This window comes from Saccostrea echinata, unplaced genomic scaffold (assembly GCF_033153115.1).
Source record: "Saccostrea echinata isolate AGI-Se365-2 ecotype Australia unplaced genomic scaffold, CSIRO_AGI_Sech_v1 ptg000033l, whole genome shotgun sequence".
NCBI lineage: Eukaryota > Metazoa > Mollusca > Bivalvia > Ostreida > Ostreidae > Saccostrea > Saccostrea echinata.
This window is the reverse complement of record NW_026889782.1, coordinates 22,059,853-22,082,378: the sequence shown is the minus strand read 5'-3', so window position 1 is coordinate 22,082,378 and position 22,526 is coordinate 22,059,853. Positions and strand designations below refer to the sequence as shown.

At 32.5% G+C, this 22,526-nt stretch overlaps 1 protein-coding gene and 1 pseudogene across 1 annotated transcript; one reads left to right on the top strand and one right to left on the bottom strand.

The window, feature by feature from the left end:
- Positions 1–4,466: 4,466 nt before the first annotated feature.
- Positions 4,467–16,377, bottom strand: LOC133199150 (uncharacterized; annotated as a pseudogene).
- Positions 16,378–16,709: 332 nt separating this feature from the next.
- Positions 16,710–19,646, top strand: LOC133199149 (uncharacterized). Its single transcript, XM_061335015.1, has 8 exons — positions 16,710–16,715; positions 17,331–17,448; positions 17,593–17,759; positions 18,095–18,169; positions 18,274–18,393; positions 18,851–18,982; positions 19,247–19,442; positions 19,615–19,646. Exons 1-8 carry the CDS (start codon positions 16,710–16,712, stop codon positions 19,644–19,646), a joined length of 846 nt encoding a protein of 281 aa, XP_061190999.1.
- The last annotated feature ends 2,880 nt before the right edge of the window (positions 19,647–22,526 follow it).

Sequence of the window (22,526 nt, the reverse complement as noted above, 5' to 3'; positions counted from 1 at the left end):
AATGCTTTCACTGTTGCTTCATTACTCAATATAATGGTACATGTAAGTTGGTTGCAGTAGTTGTGAAAAATATGCAGGTGATGCAGTTATTCTACAATGCCTGCAAATGATTTGCCTACATGACTCAACGAAGAAATCATTTAGCATTTAAATTTATCCTGAACAGGTAGGTTTATGTCAAACGCAAGGTCTTTCATCTCAAATTTTGTTTTCATGTAAAAGTTTTCAGTGATTGACATTTAGCAAGTACCGGTATGTTCATAAGAAGCTGATCCTTGAAGGAGTAAGGGTCAAAACTTATTTTATTTTGCAGGTAAACATTGTTTCTGATGGGCAGAAAAGACTAAATATACAAGATCCATATTCCATGTTAAAGAATTTATGTGATGAAGAGACCCAGACATCATCTTGTTGCTTAACCTTGAACGAATCTTAAGCATTAAAATAAGAAAATTTTGATTTGAAAAGCAAGTTTTCTTAACTTGAAAGAAAAAAACGTATACAGTCATTTTCCATTGCTGATGTGAAAGCCGATGACAAGAAAATGATATTTTACACTGGTTTAACTTATGGGCAATTTATGTGTATGTGGAAATTTCTGGGACCAGCACTTGAAATCTTTCTCGAATAAATAATTCGAGGAAATTTGAGCTTACACCATCTAAATGGAGGGGAGCAAAGAGAAAATTGTAACCAGAGGATGAACTGTTCATTGCACTGGTTAAATTTTGCCTCAGATTATTGCACACTGACCTAGCCTATCGTTTTTGTGTTTCAATTAGTACTGTCAATGACATAACTTCAACATGGATACAGTTCTTATATTTACAGTTTAATGGACTATAAAGTGCTATGTTTCCATCTAGAAAAATAATTAGCAAGCATTTATTTACCAAAGTCCTTCAGAAAGTATAGAAAAGTAAGACGTGTTATATTAAATGCTACTGAGTTTTTTACACAAGTGCCTAGAAATTATGAACAGCAGGGTTAAATCCTTATAAGAATCATTGTATTTGCAAAGTTCTGATAGGAAACACCTTCAAGTGCATTATAGTTTGTTTCTGATTTGTTTGAAGGGGCAATTTCTCATAAGGAAATTTTCCAAAAGAGCAAAATTATGGATAAAATCCATCCAGGTGATCTGGTAATGGTAGATCGTGGATGTAATGTTCGAGACATTTTGTTGCAGAAAGGTTCTGACATTGTAATCCAACCATTTTGGGGCAGTAGAACCACTTTGTCACAACAAGAAAAAGTGCAGACACGTGTTATCGCAAAATTACGAATTCATGCTGAGAGGGTAATAGAACGCATAAAAAAACATATAATTTGTAAGAAAATTGTACCTTTGAACACACTGTCAACTTTCTCCCAAACAGTCTTTATTGTTGCATGTTTGGTAAGCTTTCAGAAACCAATAGTGAAATAAATGTGATGAAAACTGTTGTGCTTTCAATGTAGATTTTGAAACTGAGTAATTTTTGTCGGAAGAAATTAATGAATTTGATTTTTAAACTTTTTCTATCTCATTTTCGGGTTTTCCTGATCTTGATGGTTTAATCTTTAAGTGATCAGAAAGAATATCTGTATGCACTTATTCACGTATCTGTGAATTTGCAAAATAAAAGCAGTGCACAAGAATGAATCAAAACTTTTTTTTATTATGTACAAATGTTAACTAATACTTAAAATGTATTATTTCAAGTTCACGAGGTAGTCGCATAAGGATATGTTCTGGAACAAGATATTCTCTATGAAAAAGCCTCAAGTTGAGGATACATATAAGACCACAAGTCATTACTGACAGAAATTCTCTCCACTGACATACACAAAGCTGACTGTATTTGAATCTGATAATAGTATTTGTGATTTCTTTTGAGTCTAAAATTTCCTTGATTATCTTTAACACAACAAAAATTTCTACATTGCTTTGTTACATTGACAAATTGTCTATGAAATTCAAGGGATTGCAATTTCTAAGTACATATGTGCATTTGATCTCAACAAGACCCTTTGTTTCATTTAATTTATCAATAAATATTCCATCAGGACTACATCCAAGAGTAGGGTGTTTTTGGTTCAACTACAAACCCGTTTCCTGTACAAGAGCATCAGATTCATGTTCAGGCCCATACAGTAGGGCTGATGTTACAGGGGAAACTGACCACAGAAGTCTATTGACTCAACTCGTAATACCTGTTCTGACACATTTGATATCTTTCGCATTTGATGCTGTTACCCTGCACCATCTATTTACCTGCCAGTCCAGAGATAATGCCTGACCTACTGTGTTATCAACAACAAATGAGGAATATTTTTCAGAACACATTTCTTTTAATTAACAAAAAATTGTCTACATTGAATCTCTAGAATATCTACACCATAATTATCTATGCTGAAATTTTCATGATGAAAACCTAATAAATTTGTCCATCCACTTTTTTGTCCATTCATGACTAGATTTGATCGAAATTCTTTTTTCTGTTCATTTGGTAATTCATTCTTCCTCAGTTCTTCAGGTCTTGGATCAGAGTTTAAGATATTTTGACTGAGGTTTCTTGACGTTTAAGAGTGTTTTTTTTTCATGGACTTGTATTCCTTGTTGAAAATTTTCTCAGAATTCTAATTCTTTCCTCTACCTTTGTTCGTAGGCAAATCGGTCCCAAATTCAAGAGTGTAGTCCTCCAATGCAAACAACAGAGCTGCAACATGAGAACATCTGCCCAAGCCAGAAGCAGAGCAAGTGCATGTTCCCTCTAATACTGATCCTGATGATTCGGATAATGTTATTGTACAGTTGTAGAAATGTTGTGAGTAGGACGCCAACACTGATGCTTTAACAAAATAGTGTCCTTTTCAACTGGCATCATGTATGTTTTTCACATGACCACTCCTAAAAAGATTCATACACTTAGCAAATGGTTCACTAGTATGCACATCATCTTGACAGTCATCACCAGAGCTGTTTGAATCACACCCTACTGATGCCACTGATTCAAAATGGTAATAGTAGATATACCCATGATTAAAATGTTTTGGTATAGACACGGATGGAAACTTCGTCCAGCCTTCAATTGGAACATATGAACTTGGGATGCAGCATGTGTTGGATTCTTTTTAAGATTCAGCCACTTACCATCGTCAAAATTCAGATCAATTTTAACATTGTTGTTTAGAGCATTCTGGCAATATTATGAAAGTCAAAAAATTGCCAAAAGGTCAAAGCATGTGATTTTTTTTTTTTTAGATTTCATCATTTATTAATTTAATTGACATGAAACATTACTGAGAAAACAATTGTTAATAATTATATATTGTTTTTTACTCTATTTTTCGTCGTCTTCCTGGGAACTTTTTTGTTCGCGAGTGTTCTCAGAAACTACTCATCCGACTGAGGTGAAACTCTTTTTAGGATTAATAGGAATGTTGTGTAGATTTGCGGAACGAAAGTCAATTTGCGCGCACATGCATGCACGTGTGTGCGCGTGCAATGAGTAAAATGACCAAGATACCTGAAAAAGCCACAACTTTCATATCTTTTGATGTAATGCTTTGATACTCAGAATATAATATTTTGATAGTGTAGACAAGATGACATGGTAGGCATGCACATGCAGGCACGTGCGCAGTGAGTGAAATAAGCAATATACTTGATGGAGACTTAATTTGTTTATTTTTTGATGAATTGCTTTGAAACTTAAAATGTAAAGATGTTTTGTTGGTGTCAACAAGATAACATGGTCAGCGTACTTATACATGCACGTATAATCAAGTACACAGGTAAAATTGCAACGTATGTTCAACATACGTTGGGATTTTCATATGTTGAACATATGTTAAACACATGTCGAACATATGGTAATCCAAACGTATGTTTAACATATGTTTAACACATATGTTAAACATATGTTTTAAACATATGTTAAACATAATGTTGATCCGAAACATACGTTTAACATATGTTGGTGTTTTCCTATGTTCAACATATGTTTAACATATGTTCAACATATGAAAATCCTAACATATGTTGAACATACATTAAATAATAAATGTTGGCTTAATGTGCTACTTGGCCATTAGCTTCTTTCCTATAATCAGTGTATTAAATGGAAATTACCATAATCCAGTTTTTGCTTTAATAATTAAAGAATGTCATCCAAGTTCTCCATGTACCATAAAATTTGGTGTTCATGACCTTACTAAAACCCCATACTTCATAATCACAAAGTAAAATGGATTTGACAATTTTGTTAAATGCATCTATATATATAATTTACAATCGACACATAATGTTAGTATATTTGACAATAACACTATACATGACTTTGTGGCCTTTTCCCAAAGGTTAAATGATCCATTTTTACAAAAAATGACTCCAAAACATGTATAATTGTCAACAATTTTTCTTTATCATTATCTTCAAACCTGAATAAAAAGTCTACAGTTGATCTACCTATGTAGAACATTTACAAGTGAAATTTGTTAAATAAGTATATCCTGTGTTCTTCATTATGTTTAATAGATAATTTACGCTTTGACAAATTTTGTTGCTCAACTCGAGCTGAAGTGATTATATAGTGCATTCTACAATTTCCTCTATAACAGTCATGAAAAAATGAGCATGGACATTCCAATAGTACAGATGGAACATAGTCATAGTTCAAAGTAAGTTCATGCAATGGACAATTCAGGAAAGGATCAGTGTGATCTAATTCCTGGGCTTTCTGTACACGGACCAACGTCTGCTTGGTACTAAATTCAAATCCCCCAGTGAAGATACCATGACAGGTGTCCTGGAAAGACAAAATCAGAAATGTGTTAATCTCAACTGGTCAAAAAATTAAAAAAAAAACTTTTAATCAAACACTAAATCATATTTTTATTATGTATGACTCCGTTAGCAAATAATTAGTAGTATATTTTAGAGTCCTTTAAACATACATATGTTCAATGAATGAAGATACAAAATATCCTTCACAACTTTGCATTGCCAGCAGTGGTTGAATACTATACTTTATCATTTTGCCTTCTCCATATGCAGTACATACCATTCATGTAATAAATTTAACACTGAATTTTTTTTTTTCAAAACATGAATCAAAAAGTTCCTTCAGGCATAATATATTAGACCTCTTGACCAGTTAAAATGTTAACACAGAAATGAACAATGTAGCTCTGAAGCAGGTTCATAAAGGTATGTGGAAAGATATTTGCAAATGTAAATATTTAAACTTAAGGTTGGAAATACAACTTACACCATTGCTGTTCTTGTATCTCACCCAGTCACCACTGTTGATGAGATCCAATGACTGTGTTGTTACACTCTGGCTTTTATGATATTATCACCGTGAAAAATTCACTGTTCAAAAAAAGAACTTTATTTTGGACTTTACTTTTCAATTTTTAAGTTGTGTCATATTTTATTTCTCACGATATGTTTCGCGAATCTAATTGTTTAATTGACCAGTGACACTTTTTGGACTCTTGATCTGTTGTTACAAAGAGACAGAGTGCTATGTCTCAAGAACTGTTAATCTCTAAAAACAACACTATCAATTATCTGGGGGGGGGGGGGTTATATCCAAACATCAAAGCGTCATTGAGTTTATTTAATTAATCCATACCTGTGAATCTTTCACTCATTTTACTAAATGTCAACACCTGTCATTTATTTACTCATTATATACATTCTTATAAATAGTCATGTATAATTTCAATCATTAGTCTGGAATATACGACGGCCAGTCTCGGCCACGTCCGACTCGTTAGGACTCTGAGTCCGGGGCCATTTCGGCCAAATCCGACTCGATCATTTTTAATATGTCTGATTGTTGATTGATTCATGTAAACTGTTGCCATCGTTGAGACTCATCTAATAAATACGGAATCCTTCATCATTTGTTTTATCTCTGGAATTGCATATCGGTGGACCTTCGGGAATACGGCACACCTATACTTTGTTTTTACCTCACGGTCACACAGCGCCTCTACCTATACCTTGTACCCTCTACGCCAACATTCCCTCACCCCTTTCGTTCTGCAACAACGGATGCAGTTCCAGACGAATTCCTAAGTGCCGTCTAAATCTACACGGTCACAATTGGTGGATGAATCCTAAGGGTAAAACAACGCCCGGGGCCACTGCATATATTTTGTAGTGGTCAGATCCCGAACCTCTACAGCAAGCGAGTTCCCCCATTGAACCACTCTGCTCATCGTGAACTGTTCGACCAATGTATCAACGATGGACAACACCAGTTCAACATCCATGAACAACACTTTCGGCATTCCTTTGTTAACCACCAGGATAGTTTCAATAAATAGTGTTTACCGGTGTGTACGTCTACAAGAACATGAAAGAACAGAATCCGAAAAATAATTAAAATGAAATTTCTTTCCAAACACGAGGACGTGTTTTTCCCGGAGCGGTGGGAAATTATCACCGTGAAAAATTCACTGTTCAAAAAAAGAACTTTATTTTGGACTTTACTTTTCAATTTTTAAGTTGTGTCATATTTTATTTCTCACGATATGTTTCGCGAATCTAATTGTTTAATTGACCAGTGACACTTTTTGGACTCTTGATCTGTTGTTACAAAGAGACAGAGTGCTATGTCTCAAGAACTGTTAATCTCTAAAAACAACACTATCAATTATCGGGGGGGGGGGGTTATATCCAAACATCAAAGCGTCATTGAGTTTATTTAATTAATCCATACCTGTGAATCTTTCACTCATTTTACTAAATGTCAACACCTGTCATTTATTTACTCATTATATACATTCTTATAAATAGTCATGTATAATTTCAATCATTAGTCTGGAATATACGACGGCCAGTCTCGGCCACGTCCGACTCGTTAGGACTCTGAGTCCGGGGCCATTTCGGCCAAATCCGACTCGATCATTTTTAATATGTCTGATTGTTGATTGATTCATGTAAACTGTTGCCATCGTTGAGACTCATCTAATAAATACGGAATCCTTCATCATTTGTTTTATCTCTGGAATTGCATATCGGTGGACCTTCGGGAATACGGCACACCTATACTTTGTTTTTACCTCACGGTCACACAGCGCCTCTACCTATACCTTGTACCCTCTACGCCAACATTCCCTCACCCCGTTCGTTCTGCAACAACGGATGCAGTTCCAGACGAATTCCTAAGTGCCGTCTAAATCTACACGGTCACAATATGTTGCAGTGTTGTCTAATCCTATTTGACAAGAAATCATTGGGTCATCATTCATAACGGAGTATTTCCTAATATGACCATTGGAGTGTCTCTCAAATTTTGAAAGCTCTCCTACTGTTTTTTTGCTGTCTTCTTTTAATCCCAGGAAAGACTTTACAGATGGCTCCGAAGCAGCTTTTAAAATACATTCTGCAGCTTGTGTCCTGTAAAGAGTTTAGACACTGATAAATATAAACTTTATATGTTTGATGTTTCTGTATATGTACAATGTAAGTGAGAAATTACAAACACTCTTCAAATCAGAATAAGTTTCTACCAAGTGTCATTTTCTTTAAAGTAACCACCAGTGATGACATGAGAACAAAGAATGTGCTGTGCATATTTCGCAGCAGTATCCCGACTGAGGGCTTTTTGATTTTGTAGAAAAATCTGATCCCTAATTCTGCCATGATTTTTTTCAAATGCCTCTTCATCATAAGAAGGTAATGGCCCATGCCTATGGATATCATCAATCTGTTTAAAAAAAAAAAATACATAACAACTAGATACATCCTGTTTGCAAGCTACTAGTGAGTCTTCAGTTCTAATTTTGATTACAATAATAAAGATGTTTAATAGAGTGTTGATGCCATCATCCTTAATCTAAACTTTGTCATGTATAAAAATATTATCAGATGGTTTAGAAAAATACCATTTAAAGTAAAACATATATCACTGAAGAATAATTACAGCATGAAGTAGGAGATGAGTCTTGGCTTTCCTAGCAAAGGATGGTAAAAATTCTGTGATCATTCGATGGTATGCTGCAATATTTTCCTTCATGTTCTTGATACTTTGCTCATCTGTTTTCTTCATGTAAAGTTGCTTTTGTATCTGTTGATTTTTAATCAGAAATTTTAATAAACAAAGATGTTTGTAACAAAGTACAAATAATGGTCATTTTAAAAATGTTAACATTCGATAATCTATAGATGTAAGATTCACTTTTACTTACAAGGGCCAAACAGCAGGTAAGTTTGATAAAATTTGATCCACCTTGGCAAAGAGTATATTAAAGGGAGCCACTTGCAGCTAAAAAATTAAGATGCATAAAGAATTTATATGCAAAATTTTTAGTGACATAACAAAAACCACTATTAGCATTTACAAGACTCACCAAAAATTTTGAACATACTTCAGCAACTGACATTTTCTTGCATGGACTTACATAACTTTTGAAGTCTCTTCCTTGTCGACTTCCAATATGTTGAAAAAACTCAGGTCCTTTGGAAGGTTGAAGTGTTTCTAAATGGCAACCCATTTTCTTAAGTTTCTCTTGATCCACTTGTTCCACAATGTATGTCACAAGATGTTTGGTCAAACCAAGGGGAACAAGATGTAATAATCCCACTGGTATGTCTCTGCATGATAAAGTAGAACATGTGAATGAAATAAGCATTCACAGAGCATTGCTTATGTCTGCAACTGGCACCACCAGTTTCTTAAAGGAACATTCTTTTATGTTGAAAAAAGGTTTAAGAAAATAATAAAAAAATTATTTGAACAATTGGAGTTTTCCTTACTATCTGTTGATCAATCATTACAAAACTCAAACTTGATCTTTGGTTTTCCATTATAAAGATACACAGCAAATTTTGAATCAATTCTCCAAACAATAAAAAAAAATGTTGGTACAGACTGACCAATAGATAGAGAGACAGCAATAAAGACTATATATAGCCCCTGTGGTTTCACTGGGGGAGGACTATAGTCCCTCCAATTTCACTGAAAGGGGACTACAGCTCCTCCGGTTTCACTGGAAGGGATTATATATAAACAGGGAATTATCTATGTTTATGGATATAAAGCAAAATATACAATACATTATTATACCTCATTATAATTATTCTATACAATGCGTTATCTGATTGGTTCTAGATTATCATGTGACAGGGCCATAAAACTTCATATTTCCCTGTCCTGTCATGCTTTTCATCATATTCAACCTCTTCGGAGACCTGGTGCATTTTCCCGCAATAGTTATTGTTCATTGAATGAAAACTCTCGAAAGTAGTTAAGACGTCACAATAGCCTGGTTCACGTCACAAAATTGATGATGGACTTCTGTAAATTGTTTCAGTAGCTCTACGTTAAAATTGAAAGTGAATTTAAGAGCAGTGCCGAATTTGAAAGTTTTTGTTTATTTTTAAAGTTTTTGCTTGTTTCAGTATGATAAACAATTTATTACATGAGAGTATGGGAAACATGAAGATTTATTCAGCCAAGAAATATATACCCCTCGGGCAAAGACCTCGGGGAATATGATTTTACTTTGCTGAATAAATCTTCACATTTCCCTCATGATCATGCAATATATGTATAATATTAATTATACTATGGTAAAAATTAGAATTCAATAACATAATCAATAACATCCCATAAACAATTGAAGTGTTCCTTGACACCTGTTTCTTTGCGTAGCATGGCTTTATCCCCTTCTTTAGACCTCAGATGTAATCTGTTAATTGTTCGAAGTGTTTTCTTTGGTTTTCTAGAATGTATAACCTGATCAAATGTCCCAGAGGATGACTAAAAAAAAACAAAGAACTTGGAAATAATTCTTTCCCCTAGTAAATAAACCTCAACGAGACTCTTAAGGTTTTTGTTGGAAAACCAGATTTAGATTGAGGAACAAGAAACTGTAATTGCAATTGAAATGATGCGGTGTACACAGCAGCCTTTTACAGTCAATGAAAAGTTAAATAGACTTATCAATCAAGGTCCATGTGCATAAATGCAGTGGGGGGGGGGTATGATTTGAACTTAATTGTGGCCCCACCCTACCCTTGGGGGTCATGATTTGAACAAACTTGAATCTATACTACTTGAGGATATGTCCAATCATGGTTTTGCTGTTCTTGAGAAGATGATTTTTAAAGATTTTTTCCTTTGTGTTCCTATGTAAAACGTTGATCACCTATTGTGCCACCACCCTACCCCTGGGGTCATGATTTGAACAAATATAAATACAATTCATATTGTAACATAACCCACATGAAATGAAATGATTCACATATTTAAGTCAATATGTGACTTAGAAAAATCTTTACTCACAAGGCATCTTGGACAATATTTGTCTGCAGATGCACCAAGATGGTTGCAGCAGTGTGAAAGCATGTTATAATCTGCAACAATAACATCCAGAGGACACTTTATCATACATTCTTCTTGGTTGAGGGCATCAAAAGAAATTACACCATGTCTGAAATGAAAGGGAAGTATTGACAAACACAGTAAATTTTTCTTAGCCTTTTCATTAAACATAATAAAGATTAGAAATAATTATAACCTTTGACATTGTTTTATATCAGCAACAGCTATTTCCACCAATTTCAGTATTTCTACTTTTTCTGATGCTCCAACAAAATGTACATGTCTTTCTTTGTGCCGTTCATCAACTGGAATTCCTGTAAATATAAATCCAAAGAACCTAGGGTATGGATTTTTACTTCTATCCTCTTTTTCTTTATTTAAATCTTGCAGAGATGTATGAATTCCCTGACTATAGATTGCCAATTTCTTATACCTCTAAATAAACCAAAATATGAATGAAATGTAGACAAGGTTTATCAAGCAAAGACAGTGTAATATTTATGATATTCCATGGATTATATAGTTTCAAATTCTGTTTCCCTATTATTACAACCAAATCACTGTACAGTAAAACACGCTTATAACGAAATGCCAGGGGACAGACAATTCATTACAAACGTCCCAGTAATTACATAGTTAAGTTCATAATACTATTCAAAACCAAGGGGAATGAAAATCACTTCACAAAAAGCATAAATTCACTTTAAGCATGTTCGCTATAAGCATGTTTTACTCTGCAAGAAATTAAATAAATAACCAGTACCTGATAGTTGCATCTGTATACAATGTAATGCCAGCCATTTCTTTGATCTATGAGTTGACGTGTCATCCAAAAAAAGGTTTACGGGAACAGTCAAAATTGGCATATTCATACTTGAGTACAGATTAAAGTGCTGAAAAATATTATTTTGCTTGTTACATAATAATTCCAAACTCAATCACAGGTTCAACTAACAACATGGAGAAATCTTGTATTAAGCTGTTCAAACTTTCATAGAAACCTTTAATATACCATTTATAAAATAAAATATATTCAAACTTAAAATTTATTTATGACATGAATGCGAAAGGATATTTAAATTATATGCTTCTTACATTCTGGTTGATAGGTCCAGAAACCACCTCTGAACTTTCTTTTGTGTAGTACGATTCATTTTCATAGGTTTTTCTGTGTTTTAAGCTTTGTAACTTTTTACAATGCTTTCTATCACTTGATATAAGAAATGCTCTATTGAGAAAAAAAAATAACAGTCAGAATATTTATCTAAATTTAGGTACTTTTAATTTAATCTACTGTACAATAAAGCAATACTTCATTGGCTGAAAAAATACATGTATCATCTAAATTGAATTACACAGCTTGCCTACATCTCAGTACAAAGTTCATGCAGAACTTATTACTCAGCTTCACGTCCCATTCAAAATTTTTACAATGTAACATCATTTTATTGAATTTTTTTTTATTATGAATTTTATAGTACAAAAATAAATTTTAAGGAATGAATTCTAGTTTTTTACTTTTGTTATACAAGCATAGCATATTTAAAACAGTTTGTGCTTTTTTTAAAATTACTTTGTAAAAATTCAATTAACATTAAATAGGACTTACTTTTCACTTTGGCAGCATGGAGGTTTAAGTAGCATGGGCTCTACAGTTGAAATAACAGCTTCTTTTACATTTTCCTGATAATTAGAACATGGACAATATATAAAATAAAATGTAAATGTGAATGTATTTGCGCAAAGAATGTCAAAGTTTTCATTTTCGTTAAGTATGATGTGTTAATTTTCACAGTCTTTTCGCTTTGATTTTATTTGAAGTTTAGTATGAGACTGTTTACCTTGACATTTTCTACAAAGCTTTCAATAATTCCCATCTGCTCAGTTTCATCTGATTCAAATATGCACACCTCATTTTTAAAAAAAGCTGTGTTTTCATCTGCAGCATAACAGAATTCTAAATCACTTATCCACTTCTCTCCGTACGCAGGATGACTTTTTTCTCCTAATGAATCTACTCTGGGATACCTATTATATATACATATTACATTAAGTTGTAGATGTGATTACATTAAGTTGTAGATGTGAAGAATATGTATTGATCAAAATATAGTTCTTGACTTTTGGTCATCACAAGAGTGACAACATGCATGAAGTATATTTAAAATAAATGCAAATCAATCACCTTGTTACAGACTTTGTAATAATACTCATTTCACTACAATGGCTAGTTTACTTATTATATATCAAGAAATTTATTTACACTTATCTGATGATTTTTTTGGAAACATTAGGGTGAGCAACTGCCATCTTTACTATTGCTGATGGTTTAATAGCCCACATTGGAGTACTGTCATCATCATGGCTCTATACAAAATATAAAATTATAAGTGATACAAATTCACTGATAAAGAGAGAGAGAGAAATACATGAGATACAGGATAGACAGTGTATTAAAATAGATATCCTCTATTTTTCTATTTCATCATACAATACTTCAATAAATTGAATATTTACTTTAATTAGGAACTCATTCCAATCAAAGGAACCAAAGCATTTTCTTTTGATTGAAGAAAATGGAGGAACATCCTCTACTCCACACTGTTTTAAGATGAAAACAACAAATTTAACTACTTCATCACTCTGAAAAAGAATAATAAAAAGTGTAAGAATTTGTACAGATATGTGACAAAAGTGAAGATAATTTTTTTTCCTTATATATTTCATTGAAAACAATATTTTGTTAAATCACTGGAATGAGAACATTTCTTGACAGATTTTTTACCACAAATTTCTTGATAATCCAAGAAATTGTTATATTTGATAAAAACATTAGTTTTCATCTGATCAGCATCAATACTTAAAAAATATTGTAATTTAAGCATGTTAAGTGTGACATGAAAATTTAGTTCATATACGCACAATGAGTTATATAGTCAACATTGATCTTGAATTTTAGAACTGATGTAAGCACAAGATGAAACACTTCCTTTAAGTTTGGCTTAATGGTGGCTTATAGGTCCTTAATGATGGTTTAATGGTTGTCTTTAAGTCACCATTAAGCACCTTAAAGCTACATTTAAGTAATAAATACACCACCATTAAGTAACCATTAAGCCATCTCAAAGTCCTTAATGGATGCTGAAAGGTAGCTTAATGGTGGCTTAATGGTGGCTTATAGGTGCTTAGTGGTAGCTTCTAGACAATCATTAAGTCACCATTAAGCCACCATTAAGCCAGACTTATAGGTGCTTAATGTCCAAACTCCATTAAGCTACCATTAAACCACCTTTAAGCCACCATTAAGTCACCATTACGCAGTCGATAAAACTGCTTTTACGGGTTAAATATAATTTTTATAATGATTTCTTCACAAAAATTATAAATGTCGAGTTTATACATTTGTTAATTCAGCGAAAATAATGTAAAAGAAAGAAAATTGAAAAAAAAATAAATGAAAAAAAAAAGCATTCCCAACAGGATTCGATCCCACGACCTTCTGCGTGGAGGGCGAACGCTTTAACTACTGAGCTATCGAAGCTGTTGAAATTGGTATGAAATATAAAACCTTTATTTTTAACAAAACTTGTTTGGAATGGTTACAGGTACCGTACATGTTTTTTTTTTTCTGATGTTTATATTTATTAATCAATAATACGAATAATTATATTTATATATATGTATATATTTTAAAAAAGAATTTTTTGAAATTTTTTGATAAAGTTTTATATTACGTTAATATTTCTTAACCGTGGACCGGAGTTCGGTGTGATGGTGTGAAACAACTTTTTGATTTTAAGTAACTGAATTCCTCGTTCTGTTATTCGCCGATTTATAAGCATGAAAAGATTGAAATTCCACAGATATAACAAAATTTTGTTATTAAAAAGGAATATATCATCGAAAGAGAACGATTGGGAAAAAAAAACAGATTATAGCTCTTATAAATATGCTGCGGATATTTACGATTTTGACAATCTTTGCGTAACAATTAAGTTATAAAATATTTTTGTAACATATCTTCAGCTTTAATTCTTTTTATATCATTATGGGTATCAAAATAATTGTCTTTTTGTGTATAATCATAATTTCTAATTTGTTATATGCTTGCGTAAATTTTAAGTTTTGTTAAAAATAGATCATCAAAATCGATCACTGTACGTTCCCGTGTATAGTTTCCTGTTAATTGACCGGGGACTGGTGGGGACACCTAATTAAGGTCTATTGTCTAACTTGTCGATATACTGTACACTGATTATTTTACCCCGCTTCTCAATGTGTATAAATCTGGTCGGATACCCTGTTTAATCTGATCGGCTGTTCTTCTGTAAATTGATTTTGAAATAACAATCATTGAAGACCGACTATATTTTGAACAATTCTTACTTCTGCATTATTTTAAATAAATTCTTACTTCTGCAGTATTTTAAATAAATTCTTACTTCTGCAGTATTTTAAAAGAAAGGAAAAAATAATGGCACTTAACCACGAATTAATTCAAATTATTCATGAATTAATTCAAAGGTTGGCACTATAATCTATACCTATATATTTTTTTTATATTTTAAACTTTTCTCTACCCAAAGAAAAATTAAGAGACAGAGATATTCCAGAAGAAAATGACTCTAATTACATTTCCTATGAATTCGGCAGTGGAACGTGGCTCTCCAAACACGAAAGAAAAATATGTGATTTTTTAAAAAAAATTAATATATATTATGTATTTATGGATAAAAATAATTTTAAAACAAGTATTCAAACAAACTGATTTTAGGGAGCGAAAATTTTAAGGCATTTGATGAAGCTGTTCCCAGTTCCCGAGTTTATACGCATTGACAAAGATGTTAGAAATAGCGAGATAAAAATTATGAATTGAATAAGTATTTGCGGAAATGATACTGAAACAACTTCAAACTTAACAAGTTAGTTTAAAGACTTGATACTGGATGCATTAAGGTGGTTTAATTAAGTTTGGACATTAAGTCACCATTAAGCTGCAGCTTAAAGGTGGCTTAATGGTAGCTTAATGAAGTTTGGACATTAAGCACCTAGAAGCTGCAGCTTAATGGTGGCTTAATGGTGGCTTAAAGGAATTAACTTCTATAAGCCACCATTAAGCTACCATTAAGCCACCATTAAGCGATTGCTTAAAGATGGTCTTTCGTCCTGTGAAGCATGGTAAGTGATGAACTATCTTTTTCTAAAAAAACTAAATATATAATGATCTTTTAGAAAAAGATAACTACACATTTTATGATTTAAGTACTGAAATAAATAATGAAATTAGACAAAAATTGACCATTTGTCAGTGATTAACTATATGTGGTTTTCAATAAAATATGTAGAGGACAAATAAAATTACCTTAATTGGCACAGATCTGTAGATCAATATGAAGCATGCATTATTTTTTGGACAAATATATATGCATTTTGAGTTTGAAAATTTTATGCTAAGACTTAAAATGTAATATAATGTTTAAAAATATATATCAAGTAGGTCTAATTATGAAAATCTGACAGAACAAGTCATTCATTGTAGAAGATGAGATATTCTGGAGAGAGAGAGAGAGAGAGAGAGAGATGAAATTTCATTTGTAGTTGAAAGTTCTGTAGAACACTATATACATATATATATATATTTGACTAGGCCTAGACATGGTTTTACTTACCACTGGATGTGTGGTAGAATTCATGAGAACATAAAGATAAAAATCTGCTTTGGATAAAAACGGAAACCATATTGACTTTTGTTCGTGATCAAAATTAGTTTTTCCTCAACTGACACAGATTGATTACATTTCGATGGCTGGTCATCTCGAAACGTCACATGTTCAGTATAATTTGTCGGCTCATCGAAAACGATGTCTTCTTGAGAATCTTCCGTGGATGGTGGAATATTTTCACATGAATCGCTTTTTGCATCGGAATAAAAATGTAAGATATTCTGATGAGATACAGACTGAAGATGTCTAAGATAATTTCCACGGTGACCACTCGAGTAATCACATAAACTGCACAGGTACTTTGCGTTTGTTAAATTCGCCGCCATCTCAAATAGCATAAACAAAACTCCTTGGATATCTCGCAAACAAGTGTTGGATTTATCCGATGAGTTCCGATAGATCTAAAATGTAAACAATGAGAACCGAAAGGTAACATTTTGTAACATCCGGCCAAAAAGTTACAAACTTGGAGTTGTATTGCTTAGCTTTTCTTTTTTTATTCGGTGTTTTCATCAATTTGTGTTAATTTCATTTTACAATCGATCGGAATTAGACTAAATAGTTATTTTTTAAAAAGTTTTCTACAACAAAATGCAGTTTACAAAATTCCCTTCGGTTCTTTGATGACGCAGACGGTGTCGTATGGTATCGTTGCAGGATGGAGGTAGGTTAAAGTTCTATATACTCTATCCCCCCTTTTTATTGACTTAAATTCACAATAATTGAAAAAGATACATTTATGATAGATAAATTGATGGGAAGACTGTCTTTTAAACGCAAAACAAAAAAAAAAAACTTTATAGAGAAGCAAGATTTAAAGTATATTAAAAAGTAATAAGAAATTCAATGCCCTGAAAATTCTCTTGAAAGAAATTGAAACATTTTTTTATTTTTAAATGAATTTGCATGGCCACCAATTTTTATTTTAAAATAAATATTTGTGGAAAGACAACACGCTTACATTGACAGTGTAAACATATATCAAGTCATGTAATAATTACATCTATCTTTTTATTTTTTTTTTAAGATTAAATTTAAAATCAATGAATAAGATGATACATACAAGAAGTTAAAATTTAATATGAAAACTTTTAAAAACTTAAATGCAGAGAAATATTGTTCTTCAGTAGTTTAGGGATGTAAAAAAAACAAAAAACAAAAAAATTAAATAAATAAATAAAATGATCAGAATCGTTGCTTTTTGTATACCCCCCCCCCTTCTTCATCTCTCGCTCTCTATGTTTTCCATATTAAACTTACATTTACAATTCAATTTTAGGAACTCAGTCAAGACTCGCAGATAACACAACTATCCGAAAGTCAGGATCTTTTCCAAGACTATGGTGCACAGAACGATGATTTAGGGAGAGGACAACAGAATGACTTAAAAGAAATATGCAAGTACATTTTTATAGCATTGTTACAAATTATTAACTAAAAAAAAGTTGAGTCAATATACATAATATATTAGATATATTTTTATTCTTTGAACGACAGTCACATTTATATAGTCATCATAATTTTCAAACATTAAATTACAGTGAAGGAATTAAAGTCTCTACGATCTGGCCTGGAGGTTATAAAAAATTTTGAGCACATACTCCGTGCTCAAACTCATACTCCATTCTCCGATACCATAAACATACTCAAAATTTATATACAACTTAGAGTGGAAGTTTGGAGCATGAGTATGGTTTTGGAGTACGGAGTATGAGTTTGAGCACAGAGTATGTACTCAAAAAGTTTTATAACCTCCAGGCCAGAAGTTGCAGAACTTAAAGAGATGCTATCGAGTACTGTCCAACAGAGACCATTCCATATGGCATAATGTTCATTCAAAGTAATAATACACCCCCCCTCCCCCCCCCCCACACACACACAAAGTTGGGTTTAATACATTCAGGTGTTAATGCCCATAACAGTTATTTAATTAAATTATAATGGATAATTCTTAAATTCATTGATATGAATTTGATAGAGAAATTCTAAATATTTTGTGAACATTCTTATCGAATATCTTATCTAAAAGTTCTCTGTTTACAGGAGAAGCTGCATCTATTTCTGAGACATTTGTTTACCAAAAACATGTGGCTTGATCTCCAGAATGAAGAATACCAGGTGAGAGAAACTGTCTAAATAATTGCATTACAAGAAAATTGAAAGACGATTGTTTAGTACATAAACTAGTAATAATAATATTAATTATAATAATTTTTTTCCAGCCTGAAGTGAAGAAATGCTTACAGAGGGATGGCAGATCCTCGGATATTGATGCATTGAAAAAAGTCAACTCGTTTTCTATGCTGAAATTCACAGAATTCAGAAACCAATTTAGAAGGAGTGTAAGTTTCTATAAATAAAAACTTTATTCCAATGCAATTAGACAAGGGTACATTTTTGTTGTTCTGCATTCCTTACATGCTCCTTATCAGTAAGGAATTGTGAAGCTTTTGGAAAATTAGATATTTAATTATCAGATCGATGACAAAATGGAACTTAATTTTGATCGGTAGATATTGTTGACATACATCAACTATATTTTCGCAAATACAACATTCAGTGTTCTCTTTAGAAGATGAAGTTTTCAGTTCAGTTTTCTTAAAGAAAAAAAATGAGATACGTATCATTCCTTCATTATAAAAGTATTAGAATTCAAACAAAGGGTTAAAAATTTATTCTAACTGGCATAACTTTAACATGTTTAACAATGGCGGTTATCGTGCGTAATAATTAACCTCAAAATTTTTACTTCATTCATACTCTCATATGTATAATACGTGTAATGTATAATGATTACAGCTTGTACAGAAGAGAAAAGTGGACCTCAGAAGTTTGAAATTGGCAGAGTTCTGTAGGGTAGTCTACAGTCCATTCTGCAGATCAGGAGAGGATAATTGCTCCACTGAGAGACGCCGAAATGCCCTACTGTTTGTAAGTACATGTATAAAGATAAGTACTGGTATCCTTCACAAAATTTAAATTCTTGTTACTCAAAATTTGTACGTGATTGTCATGTAAAGATTTTGAAAAACAAGAATTATTCATCACAGCATCAAAACTCGCATGATGCAGCATTTTTTCCATCTTAAATATTTAGTAGATTTATTGGTATGCATGAAGATTGTTTTATAATACACAAGTTATCTACACAATATAGGCCATTGGTGATTTCCGTTTTCATATCAACACTTTCAGAGAACTTTCTTGTATAGACAAAAAATATTTGTCTATACAAACCAGAATCAGACCCAGAACCAGACCCAGCAAGAAAGCCATTTCTGGAATGATTTCAAAACATACATTCAAGAGCACCGCAGCCAAACTGAGGATAAATGGTTAAAGATGGAGGAGCTTGATGGCAGAAGACGAAACAAGTTCCTCAACAGTCAAGGTTTGGTTTTTCCTGATACAAATAGATATTTATGAGTTACTCTGGAATGTCACAATACAATTCATTACTTCATATTATACCGGTATTTCAAAAATAAAGCAAGATTTTATTAAATTGCATAATTACACAATGCCAATTTCAAAATATATAAATACATTTTTATTGATTTTAGATGCTGCCAACTCTACACTCATTAGTTTATGACAGATGAAAAAATGTAGCAAAATGTAGAATAATAAATAAGACTTGATAACAATGTTGTGTTCTGTTATCATTTAAATCATTTAAAAGATATTGTTGAAATACACGTCAAACTTGGTGCCCTGCACATTATAAGCAAAAGAAGATGAAATATTTTGATGGGTAAAAAAATACATTTCCCAGGAAAGAAGAGGAAATAAATGCAACAATGTATTAAAATCCAGAAACCGTAGTACCTGGTATAACATATGTTCAACATGTGTATTATGAAACACATGTTCATTCATGGTGATAAAAACATATGCTAAACATATGTTAAACATACGTTTTACATATGTTTTCAAACATATGTTAAGCATATGTTGTTCGTTTTTCATGTTTAACGTATGTTTCAAAACATATGTAAAACGTATGTTTAACATATGTTTAACATACGTTGCAATTTTACCTGTGTATAAAATTTAAGTTTATACCAAGAATATTGATTATTTCAACCATTGTGCAAGCACGCACATGCATGCAAGTGCATGCTGACCATGTCATCTTGTCTACACTATTAATATTTCACTATATTCTGAATATCAAAGTATTTCATCTAAAGATATGAAAGTTATGGTTATATCACGTACATTGGTTATTTTACTCATTGCACCCGCATGTACTTGATTATACGTGCATGTATAAGTACGCTGACCATGTTATCTTGTTGACACCAACAAAACATCTTTACATTTTAAGTTTCAAAGCAATTCATCAAAAAATAAACAAATTAAGTCTCCATCAAGTATATTGCTTATTTCACTCACTGCGCACGTGCCTGCATGTGCATGCCTACCATGTCATCTTGTCTACACTATCAAAATATTATATTCTGAGTATCAAAGCATTACATCAAAAGATATGAAAGTTGTGGCTTTTTCAGGTATCTTGGTCATTTTACTCATTGCACGCGCACACACGTGCATGCATGTGCGCGCAAATTGACTTTCGTTCCGCAAATCTACACAACATTCCTATTAATCCTAAAAAGAGTTTCACCTCAGTCGGATGAGTAGTTTCTGAGAACACTCGCGAACAAAAAAGTTCCCAGGAAGACGACGAAAAATAGAGTAAAAAACAATATATAATTATTAACAATTGTTTTCTCAGTAATGTTTCATGTCAATTAAATTAATAAATGATGAAATCTAAAAAAAAAAAATCACATGCTTTGACCTTTTGGCAATTTTTTGACTTTCATAATATTGCCAGAATGCTCTAAACAACAATGTTAAAATTGATCTGAATTTTGACGATGGTAAGTGGCTGAATCTTAAAAAGAATCCAACACATGCTGCATCCCAAGTTCATATGTTCCAATTGAAGGCTGGACGAAGTTTCCATCCGTGTCTATACCAAAACATTTTAATCATGGGTATATCTACTATTACCATTTTGAATCAGTGGCATCAGTAGGGTGTGATTCAAACAGCTCTGGTGATGACTGTCAAGATGATGTGCATACTAGTGAACCATTTGCTAAGTGTATGAATCTTTTTAGGAGTGGTCATGTGAAAAACATACATGATGCCAGTTGAAAAGGACACTATTTTGTTAAAGCATCAGTGTTGGCGTCCTACTCACAACATTTCTACAACTGTACAATAACATTATCCGAATCATCAGGATCAGTATTAGAGGGAACATGCACTTGCTCTGCTTCTGGCTTGGGCAGATGTTCTCATGTTGCAGCTCTGTTGTTTGCATTGGAGGACTACACTCTTGAATTTGGGACCGATTTGCCTACGAACAAAGGTAGAGGAAAGAATTAGAATTCTGAGAAAATTTTCAACAAGGAATACAAGTCCATGAAAAAAAAAACACTCTTAAACGTCAAGAAACCTCAGTCAAAATATCTTAAACTCTGATCCAAGACCTGAAGAACTGAGGAAGAATGAATTACCAAATGAACAGAAAAAAGAATTTCGATCAAATCTAGTCATGAATGGACAAAAAAGTGGATGGACAAATTTATTAGGTTTTCATCATGAAAATTTCAGCATAGATAATTATGGTGTAGATATTCTAGAGATTCAATGTAGACAATTTTTTGTTAATTAAAAGAAATGTGTTCTGAAAAATATTCCTCATTTGTTGTTGATAACACAGTAGGTCAGGCATTATCTCTGGACTGGCAGGTAAATAGATGGTGCAGGGTAACAGCATCAAATGCGAAAGATATCAAATGTGTCAGAACAGGTATTACGAGTTGAGTCAATAGACTTCTGTGGTCAGTTTCCCCTGTAACATCAGCCCTACTGTATGGGCCTGAACATGAATCTGATGCTCTTGTACAGGAAACGGGTTTGTAGTTGAACCAAAAACACCCTACTCTTGGATGTAGTCCTGATGGAATATTTATTGATAAATTAAATGAAACAAAGGGTCTTGTTGAGATCAAATGCACATATGTACTTAGAAATTGCAATCCCTTGAATTTCATAGACAATTTGTCAATGTAACAAAGCAATGTAGAAATTTTTGTTGTGTTAAAGATAATCAAGGAAATTTTAGACTCAAAAGAAATCACAAATACTATTATCAGATTCAAATACAGTCAGCTTTGTGTATGTCAGTGGAGAGAATTTCTGTCAGTAATGACTTGTGGTCTTATATGTATCCTCAACTTGAGGCTTTTTCATAGAGAATATCTTGTTCCAGAACATATCCTTATGCGACTACCTCGTGAACTTGAAATAATACATTTTAAGTATTAGTTAACATTTGTACATAATAAAAAAAAGTTTTGATTCATTCTTGTGCACTGCTTTTATTTTGCAAATTCACAGATACGTGAATAAGTGCATACAGATATTCTTTCTGATCACTTAAAGATTAAACCAT